We start from the raw sequence: 17,756 nt of genomic DNA on the forward strand, positions 1-17,756 counted from the left end.
AATCCTCTCAAGGCTGTGGTCATCCCTGTCACACGTGCACCTTTCGTAACCGTATTTTCCCCTTTTACGTAACACTAAGTACTCTTAAACAGCGCTCTGTGAGCATCCAGATTTTTTTGACCTTTTGCAATTTGTCACTGTGTCACTGATGGTTTTGTGGTTTTTCTGCACAACCGTAAAGTCAATTGTCTCCCCATGATTCTGAAGCCTGCTAAACCAGATTGAGGCAATTTAAAGACTGAGGAAAACCTTGGCAATTGCTTTGTGTTAACTAGCTGACAAACTTGGGATACAATGTTGAACTTTGTCATTCTAACTTTGTGAAACACGTTTTTTTTTGGTATATCTGCTATAATCATCAAAAATGAAGCAAAGGCTTGAAATATTTTACTTTGAGTGTAGTGACCTAAGATAACGTAAATGTTTCACTTTTTAAAACAAGTTATTGAAATAAATGGACTTCCCCCCGATATTCTATTTTTGGGGAACGCACCTGTCTATTTGCGTGTGAATGCAAATTCTTAATTCGTACTCTCATGTTGAACAAAAGTTACAACTTTTTAGTCACTCACAATACATCTCATGTTCACTGGCTGACACAATAAATACTGTTGAACATTAATTTTAATTATGGAGCCTGTAGGAAAAGACAACTACAAAAGTGTGCATTTACTGTAAATGTGACCTTTTGTGTAATGAAGTCTGTTAGTAAAAGAGACATTGAATGGGTTTAAATATTTTATGTACAAACTCTGATAAATACAATATTTGGAGGAGAACACCTCAGGCTTTTCTCTACATTCATTAAATACAAGCAGCATTATCAATTGCCAGAAGAAAAGTACGGCAAATATTAAAACTCGACTGCACTTCAGTATTCTGAGACTTCACAAAAAAATCCAAGCCCGGTGCCACAAAGGATATTACAAATGCAAACTACACATTTCCCCCTTTGTCGAAGAGACACCTGTAATCTAATAACACTTTCCCGATTCTTCCGAGACCGTTTGAAAAGGATTTCTTTGCAGTGAACGCGAATGTATGAATTCTATTTTCGCATCATATGAACTCTGCCGTGTTCTAACAAAGGTCAGTTGCTCCACAGGGGAAAGCTAACGGTCCATTCATGTTTGTATATGCTTGACACATAAGTAGGTGGGGTGATACTTCGTTGCAGTCGCCAGTATGGTTATAATCAAACGGTCTTTCTCATTTCTCTAAAAGCATTTGTCCTGTCTCTTGTCTAAAGGGTTCATATTTTTCCCATTACAGTGACTGTGAACTCAGCGCATTCTGAGTAGGCATACAATCAAGGTGAAGTAGCCACAAGTTGTCCTGCCACAATTCCGATCTCTCAGGCACTCAACATAACAAATGCCGCAGGACCTCTTTGTAGACGTGCTTGGTTTGTAATCTGGCCCACATTGAAGAGGGGAAACTCATAGTTTGGCCTTGAAAGACATCTTTCCAGTCATGGAACCTTTCTGACACCTAGTATACTGTATAGATATACAGTACATTATATACATGTGTGCTACCAAAGGTATGTTGTATATTGCTGTATATTGAAGGACCTACAATGTAATGAGAAGTTCATTCCATTTGAAGCCTGCCTTCTGCCTGCCTCCATTTTTCATTTTCACCAAGTTGCAATGCAGACCACAGAACATGTTAAATCTGCCACGTGGAAGCTATTCAGTTAAAATAGCTTTACAGCAAAAGTCAAAACACACTGCTTTATCCCGTCAGTTAATCAAGAATTGTTTGCCCTCTGGGCTGAAGTGCACAAACGTTTCAGGTGATCCTGTTCTGTCGGGTTTCAATGAAGATGTTCATACAAATCGGAGAAAGCAGGCAAGACTAAATTGTCGGAGAAAGCAGGCAAGACTAAATTGTGAAACAAGACTGTCACGAGTAGCAATTCAATATGGTGCTGCATGTTTGTTGAGTCCCTCACTTAAGATTCAACAATGTACAATCACCCAAATTCATGTTTGAAATATTACACGGCAATTGATCATTTACTTTCAAGATGCAACCGCAGTCTCCCATTTTGTTTTCGACCAAATTACTCAAGTAAAATGCCGTGGGACTGCTTCAACTTAGAAGACACTGTAAATACAGACTCACCAGACTCTGAATTTGGCACACCTGCAGAATTTAAAGAGATCTACTACAGGAAGTGTTTCAGTAAAGATGCCCTTTCAAAGATGAGGCTTGGTTTATTTTTAAGGTTTAGGTTTGACATTGTGTACAATTGCATCATACCTTGAGGAGCATGAATAAGATTTTGATTGTTAAGTTCTGAACAACTGCAATTGTTATTCATGTTGTTAATTCATGGAGTAAACACAATATCAGTGTCAATCAAAACTGACATTTTGCTAGTGAAGAAAATTTTAAAGTCATTCGATCTAATCAGATTTTGCATTGGTACCTCTGGTGAGTGTGTATTTTTCGAAACACCTCATTCAGTCTATTTGTCCAGTTTTCCAGAACAGATGTAAGATGCTATTTACCCGTAACGATACAAAACAGAAGAGAGAAAATGAAATGTGGGTTTGTGGACTATTTGCGCTACTGAGATGTTGGCAAAATGTTGATTTTAAGCAACAACAAACAAAAATACAGAGAAATTAGTATTTGGAGCTGAATCTTCAAAATGCAATAATGTGTTTTATCACTCTGTTTTGACATGTTTCGAAAAGCAATGAAGCTTTTAATGTACGGTGTACGACTGTTAATGTCCTGCGTAAGTTTCCTCTTCCATTCTCTCTTCTTCCATCTCAACACTTTCTTCCATCTTTTCGTTCTCTTCTCCTGGCTCCGTCTCTTCCTCCTCACCTCTCCTCTCTCCCTCTCTGGCTACTGCATGGCAGCTATGTCGTCCTCGTTGCCTCTGACCACGGCGTACCTTACGGGTAAAGCTTTTTCTTCTTGGTCCGAAAGAAGATGTCTGGGTTTGGGCTGTAGCTGGACTAGGAGAAGGTGGCAATGTGGAACACACTAAGGAAGGCGTGCACGTCTGGGACCTTGCTAAGGGGCTCTGGGCCGGTGGGGGCACTAGTGAAGAGGGAGACTCTACACCTGCTGAGTGGTCTGCACATGTTGATGTTATGGTTGCGGAGGGGTGCATTTGTGAATCTGAACAGTTGACGGGTGTTTGGGATAAGCATCTCATTTCATCGCTCTCCAGTTCGGGGTTTAAAACAGTGTGGGAAGATGTACAGACTGTGGATGAATCAGGAGCTGCAACGCAGCCAGTTGCTTTGTCGTGAACTACGGAGGGAGAGTCTGGGGATGGGAGAAAGAAAACATTGGCATGTGCTGTTTTTATTTATGAAAGCGATTGTGACGTATTTGTGGAAGAATAAGAAATATGTGGTAAGCCCTCACCAGGGCCACTGCTGGTCTGGGACTCATCGGTCATTAGTGGCTCTGCCTCCTCCTGGATCGTTGGTACTGATGCAAGCAGACCTGAAACACAAACAATGATTAAACCCGATACAATTACAACACATATCATTTGCTAATTTCTGACATTTATTTTCATATTGTCTAAAGAAACGTACTACGTACAGTACAAACAGACCTCTGCCAAGCCTGAGGTGATATTGCAGATGACTGTTTGAAAGTATTCTACAAACAGAGCTCAAGTGATTTGAGATAATCACGCCCCTCTTGGGTAAATGGATATTTTCCATAGTTTTCAACTTACTGGAAATGAACATTGATACAACAATCCTGTTTTACAGAATAAAAATATATGTTTTTCCAGCAGTGTTATGATTCTTACCTGAACCAAGAAAAACAAAGAAACAAACAAGAAAAACTGACTTACGCCTTTGTGAAATTTAAATTAGACCTCACGATCAGGTTTTGACAATCTTGTCATCGATACATGAAACTTAAAAAAAAATGCAAATAAGCCAATCACTTTGAAGTACAGTGGAGCATCAGTTGACAAATGCTCCAGTTAAAAATGTGGCTTATGCACAAAATTTTTAAAAAAGATGAAATGGTAAGGGAGGAAAGTCGCTGCTAATGTGACATCAAGTGAAAAAGGAGAGCGGAGATTTCATGTTCCTTCCACTAATCATTATGTTGAGAGCGAGGTTACCCAACCCCAAAATGCAGACAAACCAACCGCTGTTAGAAAATTGCAGTAGTTTATTTATATGCAACCATAAGCTGCTGGAACCAATGAGTGACGTTATCCACACTGTAATTGTGAAACTAGAAATTCAATCTCCCGCTGCACTGACGGCCTGGTCCCGATCCCCCGTGAGTAGCGTGGCCTTTTTGATCTCTTATATAATGCAAGATAGCATTTATGGCTCTTCTCTTTTAGCTTTTTTCCATTTGTCATAAAACACATATTTGGCATAAAGCACATAATCACTAAATTAACTAAAAATAAATATGTAAATATATACAACTTCTCAAGGAATACAGTCAAGTGCAAAGAATTGATTCGAATAAAGCAATGCTTCAAATAACATTTTGGAATACCAGCCATTTAACCTGTTCGTTGGTTATCATTTGATCACTGCATATGCTTACTGCGTTTTTACTTTTTCCTCTTGGTACGACCATCCAACGTGGGGATTTAAGTGGATCAGATGAAAATTATGGGATTGACACTAATTTCCAATCGCGTGATCAGATTGGGACATTTCTAATATTGACAATTATACATACATCAGGCTTCAAACTTATGGAATAGTTACATGTAATAAATATGAATATCAGTGTTGCTTGCATACAACTAACATCGGCCATTTAGTTAGTCGGGCTCTACTTATTTTTGGACTCGCGGGTCTGATTAAATCCATTTATGGGCCTAATATGGCCCATGGGCCCTAAATTTGACACCACTGATGTGGCCTGTGCACAGAGGAGTAAAACCTCGGCACCACCTATATACCAGTGTGAAGGACGACTACAGCTCTCCTTCTCGCCCCGCCCTGGGGAATATAGCCACGACTTTGTACACCTTGAGACCACTAACAGTTGGAACAGCAGGTTGCAAATACAGTATAGGGGCTGATGTCACTGTTTGGTTTTATGTTACTAAAAATGAATGCTTTACAATCTATTTTTTTTTAAATGCTGTAACACCTGACATTGTCTTCTGGATATCAATTAAGGATATCTTAGTGAGACAGAAAATTACTTCTGGGCATGCCATACATGCTTTACACATCAACACAGCACAAGACAGACTTACTGAGTCCTCTGTAATGTGACAGTTGCTGGTAAACTTGTTTCATCCTCTCAATGTTGAGTCTGCTGCTCTCGGCGTGGTTGATCATTGGTTTGGGATAGTCCACTCCCACCACACAGTTTGCCGCCTTCTGGACTGACTCTGGCGCGTTCCAGGGCTCATAGATGTAGCGATTTGGGTAGTCCTTTAAGATGGGGATGTAACGCCTGCAGGAAAATAAAATGTTTTACCATAAATATTTCTTTTAAAGATTGAAGGGGCCATATATTCAATATAGGGGGGGACAAAAAGCAAAAAAAAAAAAAAAACCCAAAGCCCATGCAGCATGTGCCTTATGAAGGGTTTCACTATGTGTTGTGACGCATCTAACCTTAGAAGCAGTATTATGCACTGCACTCATTGCACTTCAAAGTCTGTAGACTGCTGAATAGTACCTGTATTTGACCTGGTGGTTGTTCATCTGCTTATTTACTGAAATATATTTAGTCGTTTTTATAACACAATACTTACTGTGCTGTTTTATAATTTTTAATCACGCACCTAAGAAATAATATATTTAAAAAAAATCACTACAACTATTATAAAAACTAAACAAAGGGTTAAAAAAATGAATTTGAAAAATTTAAGTCAAAATGAAATAAAAACTAAGCATCATGAAAAACATGAAAGTTTTAACACTGGCCCATGCACAAAAATGGTAAATATGAGAATTTTTCAGAGAAAAAGTAGAGGTTCCAAAAGAAATCTGCATGTAAGTGTCAATGCAAATGCTGTACCGCAAATATGAGGTGTTGAACCACAAATTACAAACCTGATGTAGTCTCCTGTTGGGTTAGTTCTTCTTCCGAAACCAACAGGACAGTAGCAGTGGAAAAACTGTTGAAAGAAGGCACTACAAGACAGCCACATCCAACTGCCAGCATTTACACTCCAGTCCGCATCCAGCAGCAGCTCCTCAAACACCTGCAGGCACATAAGATTCTAAGAGCTGCTCCATGTATCACATTTATGGTACCTGATAGACAACCACGTTTCATAAGGTTTGTCCTACCTTCATGCCGCTCTCCCAGCTGATCCACAGGTCACCCCTGGTGAGAAAACAAGCCACAGCGTGCCGAGCCAAGTGGTGGATCCAGCCCTCCTCTCTGAGCTGGGTCATAATGGCGTCAATCCAGGGGTATCCAGTCCGGCCCTCAGCCCATTTGGCTAATGCTTCTGGATTTTGATCCCATGGAATCTGGAGACAGATTTATGACCATGCTTTACACTTGCACCACCATAATACTTCATATATTTATTTTTTTATTTGGAGTGTGGGGGGCGGAGATTACACGCATACTGTCTATCCAGTGTTAAGGTATTATTCCTCTCTGTTAGTTGGATTTGAAAGAAACAAAGAATGTAGAACGTTGTTGGAGGTATTTCCTGCTCACTGTGTTTACAATCACCTTTAGTGCCTCTCGAACCCCACCACTTTTAGGGCCACCCTCCATAGGACATGTTTAACATCAAAAGAGGAACTGTGATCTCAAGTATCTGTGTTCCTGCCATCACATCAAATGTTGGGTAGTGGTGGTCTGGTCTCACCTCACCACTCCCAACTTCTTCCAGCCACACTGGGTCAGATGACATGTTACTTTCTTTGTTTCTGGGATTTGCATGGAGGCGCAACTCCCCGCCTCTCATTATCATATTGTCTCTATATAATCTCATGACCGTGTTTCTTCTGGGCTTCCTGACTGAAATCTGAAACCCTCAGGAGCCCGAATCGATTCGTAAACTGCAGAAAAATTAATTGAACCCTTCGAAGGAACTGTTCATTGACTCCAGCCTGTATTTGGATAACCAACATCCTCATCATCCGAAATTAACGAACACGCGGAGGAAGAGAAAGGCCGCTCTTCCCCCAACATCAGTCATCCATTTTCTCCTTGCTGGATTACTGCTTGTCCTCATTCGGGTTGCAAGTGATCTGAAGTCTATAATAGCTGAATTTAGGCAAGTGGCAGGGTACCTTGGACCAGTCGGCAGCCAGAGTACCCAAAGAAACGCAAAGAAAGCACAAGGGGAACGTGCAAACTCTCACAGCAGGGCCGAAGCAAAGATTAAAACCAAGGAATTCTCAATCATGAGGCAGACGTGCTAACAACTACCAAGTACTTCACTGTGCTAATTTACACATCCACTAAAACACAGATGTCAAACTCAAGGCCCAACGGCCAGATTCAGCATGGCACATCATTTTATGTGGCCTGTTAAAGCAAATCATATGCAAACCTATTTTAAAACTTAATTATGAGCAATTAATTACATTCCTTGACTTGTGATTTCCAAACTAGTGATCCATATTTGTTGAGCAGGCGTTATATGAATTATACATTTATGGTTTGACAGTTATAAAGGTCCGTCCGAGGGAAAACAACTACAATGTAGCCTGTGACAAAAATGAAAAATAAAGAATAAATCTATTTACATGAGGAATCAAGCAGTTAAATTTATGAAATGCTCGTAGACACCAACTCATATCATAACAGCCAAAATGCTTCCGATAGAGGCAGGAAAATTATTTGCGCTCTTCTAATTTGTTTTGGGCACTGTTTTTCATCATTTTAATGTTGAAGATTATCAAACAATTGTAAAGATGAGACAAAGATATTCTAAGCAAACATAGAATGCATTATTTTTACATCATGGGGGAAAAAAAACATTCAAAATTAAATGGGGCCTTAAGTTTGATCACTGCCCACCTGAACGCAAATTGGGTTTCCATCCATACGGTCAAAGTTTGGGTTGTTGGTGGCAGCAGTGTAGAAGAATTCCCTCCATAACAGTTGACCAAAAAGGGACAGAGGAGGACTGCAACGCTTCCGGAGCTAATTTCAAACAAGATGGAAGTGTCGAGAGATCAATTGTGATGCAGCAGTTAAGAAAGCAGAACAAACTAGCCTGAGTTATATGTGGTACCTTCATATAGAGCTCTCGGAGGTTGTAGTAGAGGACCCGACAGGACAGGCAACCAAAGCGCAAATACGGACTCAGTCCGGTCGGACTGGCATACAGAGAGCACATGTTCCCCCGAGGATGCTCCAGGTTAGCCACCCACACCTACACACCCACAAAGAGAAACACTTAAAATAACTCGACAATTATTCGGATAGGGTTTGAAGAGAGACTCTATTTACTAGAAGAAACTGCGGATGGCAAAAACAGTACAGAACTCAGCTTCCTTTAATTGAACGTTAAAAATGTAGCTGGTTGCATGAAACGGATTTTTGACTGTGACAATTGGGCAAGGGAATCAAGGAATCTACCAGCCCGTACTCGGCAAAACAGCAATCTAATGTGTCAATGTGTGCATGGAGATCACCTTTTTGTCCAAATGTTTGCTGAGTCTGTCCAAGGCTTCGGACTCTCCTCCACGCCACACTGCTGGAGGCAAACCTTCGGTCCTGAAACCTGGAGACATTGATGATGCCAAAAATGAGTGCAGACAAAGAGCACCACAATACCAGTCTACCAAGCCTGACTCTACTTCCTCCAAGCAACTCCAAAATCTTGGCTCTTATCAATCAGCGACAATATTGATGCTTTGGTGCAGAAACGAGAAACACTAACTCGACTTGTGCAACATTAAGGGATAATGTCTTTGTGTGTCTGTATGGCTAATAATCTTGACACAAGAAAAGATCACGTTTCACGACCAAATGTAAAAACATCGGTTTACCCAATTCTTCCAATGAAGGTATACTGTAAATCTGGTCGTGGTTGTCTGTTATTTTAGTGTGGCATTTGTCCATCTGCTTTTGGTTGATGGAAGGCAGCGGTCTCCTGGGCAACTCCAGCCTGCTCACAATGGTCTGAAAGCGTTTAAAGGTCAGTGGAGGGCTGTTGTTGTTCATCTCTATTATCCTGCAAGCAATGGGGAAATGGGGACAGAATGGAACACGTATTAGCACTTAGCAATGTTACCAAAGGGAAAGTATCAACATGGAAACTGCACAGACAGTGAGATTCCCGACCAACAAGGCTGACGAGCAGTCTTGTTAGTACAGAGTGATCATCTAAACCAGGGGTGCCCAACTTTTTGGACCGAAGATCGACTTTTCGATCAACCCGTTACCGCGCATGCACATACACACGCACACTATGATGAGCAACAGCCTGACACGGAGGCATGCGACGCACTTTTGCAGCCTGCTAACTATCGTAGCTCACATGTCCCATTTTAAAGTGCTTCCCTCGGCCCTCCAGATTCCTATTCTTTGCCCATGCCCTCGGTGAATTGTACACGAAACAAACTCTGAATGAGAATAGTGATAATGATAAAAGATATAGCGCAACAGCTCCGATCACAAGCTGCAATTGCAGACTGCTGAGCGCTAACAACTTCCGGTGACGCAGGTCACACGCCACCATAGGTTAAAGATTTCAAAAGCTTCAAAAACATCAGCCACACTTGTATTTTATTGTTTAACTGTTTATTTGGCATTGTTTAGTCATTCAATACCAAATAAATGACAATGATGGGTTAAGAAACAGGAAAGGAAAAAACATGTTGCACTACGGATTAATACTAAATAAAATTGACCAGATTCATCAATGGAATAATCAATACAAATGATCTATTCTGCAAATATTCAACAGTGACAGCCCTACCTGGTAGTTACTATAACACACCAACACAACAGTAAATCCTGTGTCTGTTATTTGCATTTCAACTCAGTGGTTTATTTTTGTCTTGCCACTGGGGCTGATGACAAAGCTGTGTATTTTTACTTTCTATCTTATACAACTTGTGTATAAGTGTCTGCCATTCGTGGATCCAGGGTTGCTGGATTTGCAGCAGACATGGCTTCCTATTGGTCACTTCACTGTGACTGGTCTGAATGAGCACAGTAAGCACATGTCGTCAAGCACTCAAGCAACCCGCCCCCCCCCCAACCTCCCAGAACACACAGTACTGTATACACACACAAGCAATAAGCTTCCTTCAGTCTCATCTACATGTACGGTATGTTCCAAATTAGGGCTGCCATTAATAATTCATTAACTAGACCATTATATGATTAAAAAAAAAAAAAACGTTTTGATTTCTTTCCCTAAGCGAGCAAGATATTTTTTTTCAAACCGACAGTGCAGAAAATGCACAAACATAAATTTGTTAAGAGTCTGTTCCTTGTTTGCTCCGTAACATGTTAGGAAATAGATTGTTTTCCAAAGCAAAAGCAGATGATTCTGTTCATGTCTTAAGAGACTGAAATTCAAAAAATTTGCACAATTTCAAATTAAAGTCTCTCAGTGATTAATCGATTACACCAAATAATTAGTGCTAAACGTTTTGTTGTCAATTGATCAATGCACCTCAATTCCAAACCATTATGTAACACTGAGCTGATCTGAATACTTTCCTTGAAGCACACCAGGCATGAGGAAAGAAGGTGCACAAGAGCCATTTTGTCACCTTGGACGCAGTCTCATAATCTGTTCCTAACATTTAGAGAGCAGTGTGACCTAACAGGGTCATGCAATTGCATTTGTGATGAGTACCTGAGCCTTCTGGCCCCGCAGAAACTCTGTGCGGGTGCCAATTTACACGTAAAAACAGTGCCAGTGGAATTATACCCCGTGTGATTGCTGGAACACCAGCAACACTGACTATGTTTATATGCAGCCGATATTCAAGCCAAGGTGAAAATTCTGGTTTCTGAAACATTGGGAATACGTGTGTGCAGACAGAGTTACCTCTGTAACATGGCAATTGTGATCGGTTTGCATATTCCCATCAAAAACGCAACACACAGACACCATTCTAACGCAAATATACATTCTTTCCGATTCTTACTTTCTACTGTCAATAAAAAACATTATATTCATGTTTTGAAAGCGTTATTGAATGAATGTAAACGGAGTCACTGTTAGTGTTTTGGAGTCCAGTTTTGTGACTGGGATTGGACTGGCACTGTTAACTCTTAGCACGCATCGTGAATAGCTGATCCACCAACTTCTTTCACTTGCGCAAACTGTTCAACCACTCTCCTCTATTAACACTCCACAATATTTAGGTTGGGGCTGCGACTAATAATTATTTTAATAATCGATTAATTTGTCAATTAATCGATGTATAGTGTCTCCCCAAAAACATGTTTTGATTCTCATTCCTTTCTTCAAACACAGGACTGTTTCCCCCAACTGACAATGTAGAAAATGCACATAAATTTATGTGTGATTCAGTTACTGATTTGGTCTGTCAGAAAATAGGCAAAAAAAGTTTAGCATTGTTTTCCAAAATAAAAAAAATATTTTTTTCATTTTGTTTTTGATTCAAGACAATGAAGCAGTCTGCATTTATGGAAGACTACAGAAATCAGACAATATTTAGTGTTGAAAACCTGAAATTCTGAGCATTTGTACAAATTGAATTAAAAAAAAGTAAACGATTAATTGATTACCAAAAATTATTGTTGATTTATTTTTGACAATCAATTAGTTGTCAATTATGCACATAGAGGTATCAATCAATATAAAAAATCCAGAACAAGAACAAACATCAAGCAAAGGTGTGTATCAGTAATAGGAGTCAATCTGTGGAACAAGCTTGAAACGGATCTGAAAATGAGTAAATCGCTGGACGAGTTCAAAAACAAATTTAAAAGATTAGTACAAACAAACTACAAAAATCTAAGTTAAGAAGATAAATTCGACATACTTATAAAATATAGTAATATAACAGTCTGTTCTTGTTTTGGATTTTGATCAACTCATTAAATATATTCAAGAAATGCAGTATTTATAATGAATATGAGACAATTGATATAAAAAGGAGAATGAATAATTATATACATGTATATATGTAGGTGTGTATATATATATATGTGTGTGTATATATATTGAAAAATGATCTATTTATATTATTACACAACAAGGGGTAGGACTAGATAAGTTGTATACTTCTTCCTACTCCTTTGAGCATATAACGATGATGATGTTTGTTTTATTTACTTTTTATTTTTATTTTTCCTTTTGTAATTTTGCTTGCCTTTTGTCAATTGTTGTTGTATTGTATGTTCAATAAACAATTAACTAACAAAAAAAAAAAAAAATTATTTGTTGCACCTTTAATTTGGTCCTTGTTTTGTAGTTACTCAAAAATTGATTACACCCCTGCCCATCTTCTGATCCGCTTATCCTCACAAGGGTCACGGGGCATGTTCAAGCCTTTTTCTGTCAGTGTAGTCATCCCCGCACACAACCGCACGAGACACATGGCTTGAGTTGCTGTCAGTTGTCATCGAAACATGAGTCAGTCATTGACCGACTGAAAAGCTTTGTTGGTACTGACTGGGTTAGTGACGATTACAGTGACCAAAACTCACTTCAGTCGGTTCATGTTCTGTCCGTTTCCCGTCAGTCGTCAGCAAAACGGGCAACTGTCTGTGATGTTGGAATGTCCACCGTTGTCATTTTTTTTTGACTAAAAACAAATATGCACCTGTTCAATTGGTTAGTAATGTCTGCAGACCACTCAATTCTCACATCTTATTCGCAGCCCCAGAGGGCAAGACTGTGAACATACAACTGGAGAATTAGCTTTCGATACCACATATCAAACCTTTGAAAAGCAAATCTGCCAAAAATCTAGATTAAATGTTATGCATCTTCCTCATTGCACTGGCGCCACGTCTGCTACCCAAGCTACCAAATGGGCATGATTCACATGGCATTCTGCCCCAACCCTTACTCAACAGTACCAGTAGCCCATGCTTGCCCTAGATTTTGCAAAATGTTAACCCGCATCCTTTAGAACAATGGTCATCAACCTTTTTTGTGTCACGGACCAGTTGAGCCAAGTGCATGTTGTTCGCGGACCGGTGAGCATTTTTTTCATTTGTTTTTAAATTGCCAGTTTTAAAGCGTTGCTACTGACAACAAAGATAACTATTGAGTAATTAAACATTCCATTAACGCAAGATTTTTTTTCATTCATTTCAAGTTATTCTACTGTACAACAACTGTAGAATAAAATTAATACACAGAACTTCTAAAAAATGGGCCAATCAGGAATAATAATTACACCTCATAATTGAAACATAATAATTCAAAGTTATGATCCTACTTACGGCGTGAGCATCATTGCTACTTGCAAATGTGAAAGATCAATAGATGACATGATTGATTGCCGCATTTATCCAGTGACTGTCGGCTAGTTATTCGCGACTAAACTGCTAATGTTCACGTGGGCAGGCTGTGCAAACTCTGCTCACTTTTTCATGCTTTCCACTTGTTCACCTGCGTGCTACTTGTTCAAATGATTCAACGGGTTTCTTGTATTGCCTTGTTTTTGACGATATGCAATGCACAACAGCTTCCTCTTCCAGATTGCTCGAGGAGGAACTTCTCTTGTCAAAATAGCCTCACCTTCGGAAGTCATGGCTGCCCATCAGTTGCGCGTATAGCTGTATGTTTGGTCAATGTGTTACTATTACTTTCTGTTTACAGCTTCTTCTTTCATTGACTGGCAAATTCTGTTTATTTCAGGGCGGCACAGTGATTGACTGGTTAGCATGTCCAACTTACAGCTTCGCCCTTCCTATATGAAGTGTGTATGTTCTCCCTCCCACATTCCAAAAACATGCATGGTAGGTTACTGGAACACTCGAAATTGTCTCTAAGTGTGATTGGTCGTTTGTCGATATGTGCACTGCAATTGGCTGTCAAACAGTTCAGGGTTTACCCTGCCTACTGTCCGAAGATAGCTGGGATAGGCTCTAGCACGCCTATGACCCTGGTGATGATCAATAATTTAGGAAATGGATGGATGTTAATTTCAACTTGCAAACGAATGTTAGAAGGGGGAACTCCGATTGGTTAGAGTCGCGCACATTTCCGTCACGTCTGATGAAATAAGCTCGCAGGTCTGTCTCTGTGGAGCCTGGTCCCCAATGGGCCAAGACTCAGTACTGGTCCGCGGACCGGTGGTTGGAGACTCCTGCTTTAGAATACCGTGAAAGATAGTGTTTCAGTAGAATTTCCAGTAATATGCATAAAAGACGGCAAATTAAGTTTTCCTGATTTCTTATGTAATTTCTAACCAGAAGATACCCATTGAACCAATGATTTTGGCCATGACACAAATCCTTTTGGTCTTAACTTTGTACTGCATGAGCATGTAGATGTGTCACAAACCTGTCTAAGTTGTAGAGTGTATGAGAGTTTCTGACAATAGTCTCCACTCCAAACTCTTGGGCCATCTTGATAATGGCGCTGTCCCTCTCCTTCCCATACGGCTCAGGGTCATACTCAAAAGTTAACCTCGTCATTTTCCATTCCTGAAGAGAGACAAGGATTTGTTGTCATTTTTTTATCAACAGTGTTATTCACATTAAATAAAAACTATGAAGAAAACAGATGTAGAAAATGTAGATTTCGTTGTTGACAGATAAAAAGAAAATACACAATACTGATATGAAAGCCTTCATCCAAGCCTCGAAGGTTGGACAAATGAGATAAAATACGATTTTACGGAATATGATTGCTAAAATTTGCAACGTGTCTATTCCTATCAAAAATTGTACATGAACAAGTCGTTTCCATCATGCCACAGTGTGAAAAATATCAGATTTACTATAGACTCAATACGAAGGAACATTTTTATCCGATGTTAGAAAAAAAATGTGACATGACCTTGTGCGACAAGCAGGAACAGGGTGAAAGTACATCATAACCTTGTGCATGCCACAATGGAAGTACAATTCTTTTACCATTCTAGCTTGACAAGCAACTCGTACTTAACATGGGATTAAAGAAAAAAAAAAAAAAAAAGATCATCGTGCATTCAGTGTTTGGTGTTCTCGGCAGACTAATGACAGTTCCCCAGCTCCCAGCCTTCTTTTGTTTTTCGGTCTACTGTTTTGTTTTGCTTTAAAATATCATCACTGATATCATTCTGAAGGGGTAAAAACACAAAAAAATGTAAAGGAAACTCTAATATGATAGATGTTCGGTACAGAAGGGAGATAAAATAATTTGACTAATAATAATAATAATATTATTATACATTTTATTTGTAAGCGCCTTTCACTAAACTCAATGAGAACTATCAACATTTTTCGACATGTGTCGCATTCGTCACATCCCCATTCAACCAACTGTTGGAAAGGAAATGCCAAATCAGATTGGGGTGTCAACAAAACATAAAACAACTTGAGAGCCTGTTGAAAATTTAAAACAATATGAATGTCCCGGACTCATAATAATTAATTGATTTAGTAGTGGATTAACGATAACATAGTGGGCAGGGCACAGAGATGACAGCAATTTTTAAAAGTCCTATTTTTTTATTTATTTGTTGTAGCCTGTGTAATCCTACTTGCAAACAAAACAAAACAAATAATGCATCATGTTTGAACTGATTTGAAATGTCACATTGTCAAGGGGTTATAGAAGGGCACCAACAGCCTCGTAACAGCCTACTTACTGTAAATATTTGTATGAAACACACGACAATGTCATAAATGTACAACATTTTAATGAGACCAGTAAGTGAGGCAGCAACTGGGCATACCTTCTTGTGCTGCATGATGAGGTTTGCTTATGCCTCTGGTCAAACTAGTTAATTGCATGGCATGTTATAATATCATGGTGAGTACAATGATCACATGAGTACAGATCAGACCTTAAAAAGTCTTGGAAAAACCTCTGCAGGCTGCCCTCTGACGACAAACAATCTGGAGTTGAGCTTCTTCAAACTGCAGTCCAAGTCCTCTAGTGCCTCCAGCAAAAACCTTCAGGAGGGGAAAAAGTGAGCCATTGGACAGGAATTAAGTTGCATAATAATGCTACTGGACACTTTAAAAAGGTGCAATGATTTTCTGCACCAACTGCACAACTGTTACAGACTGTATTCTACCAATGATCACTTTATCTCTGCCTGATACTTTGCACATTGTCTCACAGCTGTCATTGGGTGGTACTACCGCACAACGGTACCCTTACATTACGGAATGCCTTTCTATACTTATTTGTCATGTCCTTGTTTATCGCAGTTTCTTGTTATTGATGATACTAGTGTAGCCTGTACTACCGGAGACAAATTCCCTGTGTGTTCTACATACTTGGCCAATATAGATGATTCTGATTGGAGACAAATGCCCCCAATCTTGTATAGTGAATGAATGTGTTATGGAAATGTAACCCGGCCTAATAATACAGTACTGCACTTTTCAAAAAGGAAAGTTGCTTCAGTTCTGCCGCCAGAATCAATGTAATTGTGATTCTGACAACAGTAAAGAAGGAAAATTAATTTCTTTCAAACACACACACACACACACACACACACACGCGCGCGCGTTTTTGATTGAAGCATCTCCACCCTGAGAATTACTGCTGTCAATACTTCGTTATGAAAGCAACATTTACATAACATTTGTATCTACATAATTCCGTTTTTCATCGGCGAATACATTGAAAATATGGTTCTTAATTTCGTTCGGTAAAGGTTGTTTCAGCTTGATGAGGAAAGCAATAAATGGCAACTGAACGCGTCACAGGGAATACATTTTATAAATCTAACACATTTTTCCACCAAATTCCACCTGACGCAGCATGTTCATTATCTACGTTATATAACGCACTGACCGTAAACCCTTCACGTAAAAAGCGGTTCAAGAAAATACCGAATCCGATTGGAAACAGCCAAAGTGCATCAAAACAACGCGAGTGCCAGCGAGACCTGTAACTTAAGACATTGGTGGCACAATTAAAACGATCCAATGGATTTATTTTTTCACTACAGTGATAAGGTAAGCGCTTAGCATTGCGCTCTCTGCGACGCGTTGGTGAAACGTCGATGAATATTACAGTAAATACGCACCTTCTCCATCTAAACTAGCATTAGCCACCTGACGTCAGGAGGAGGCCCGAACCTCAACTCCAGACCGGAACGGAATGAATCATACAAATTGCAAGATTATACTTAATATTAACATATACTTTGTAAATAGCAACTACAGTAAATATGAACGTAGCAAACCTCCATCGGTTGATGCCAACGTTGGCGGCGCCAGCAAACCACGGGTCCAGGATATAAACACAACGCACTGTATTAGCTCCATTCAGGGCCTCTTGCAACGCCGGATTGTCGTGTAAACGAAGACATTTGCGAAACCAGTGCACTGAATTCACCACCATAATTCTTTCTCATTCTATTAAAAGAGCAAAATATAGATGGTTCAGTCAAGAAGTTACCAACAACAACAACAAAAAAACAAAAGGCGATTTTTCTAAAACGGTCCCGACGTTTACTATCTGTCAAACTGAACTCTGAGGCGACTCTGTGGCGGGGGCAGCGCAAAGTAGGCGTTGACAGATTTCTCTCGGCTTCACTGGTTGGCTAGCCACATCATCGACAAATATGTCAACATTTGATTGGTTTGATGAGATACGTTGAAAAGCAACGTCATGATATATTTTAAAATGGCGACAAATTCCCGCGAAATATGTGCCAAATTTTAACCTACCGATAATGTTTACA

The 17,756-nt window shown here is 39.6% G+C and overlaps 1 protein-coding gene across 2 annotated transcripts; it reads right to left on the reverse strand.

Moving 5' to 3' along the window:
- Nucleotides 1-2,072: 2,072 nt before the first annotated feature.
- Nucleotides 2,073-17,557, reverse strand: cry2 (cryptochrome circadian regulator 2). 2 transcript variants are annotated; one of them, XM_019878168.1, is made up of 13 exons: nt 17,256-17,557; nt 15,900-16,008; nt 14,411-14,553; nt 8,952-9,136; nt 8,595-8,683; nt 8,192-8,332; nt 7,975-8,100; nt 6,279-6,464; nt 6,039-6,190; nt 5,231-5,433; nt 3,397-3,477; nt 2,754-3,294; nt 2,073-2,667 (listed from the first exon to the last, which is right to left on the reverse strand). In XM_019878168.1, exons 1-13 carry the CDS (start codon nt 17,411-17,413, stop codon nt 2,658-2,660), a joined length of 2,124 nt encoding a protein of 707 aa, XP_019733727.1. In that variant the 5' UTR covers nt 17,414-17,557; the 3' UTR covers nt 2,073-2,657. The 2 variants fall into 2 exon arrangements, with proteins under 2 accessions (XP_019733727.1, XP_019733726.1); XM_019878167.1 differs by having other exon boundaries at nt 2,073-3,294.
- Nucleotides 17,558-17,756: the final 199 nt, after the last annotated feature.

This window comes from Hippocampus comes, unplaced genomic scaffold (genome assembly GCF_001891065.2).
Source record: "Hippocampus comes isolate QL1 unplaced genomic scaffold, H_comes_QL1_v1.1 scaffold37, whole genome shotgun sequence".
Taxonomy (NCBI): domain Eukaryota; kingdom Metazoa; phylum Chordata; class Actinopteri; order Syngnathiformes; family Syngnathidae; genus Hippocampus; species Hippocampus comes.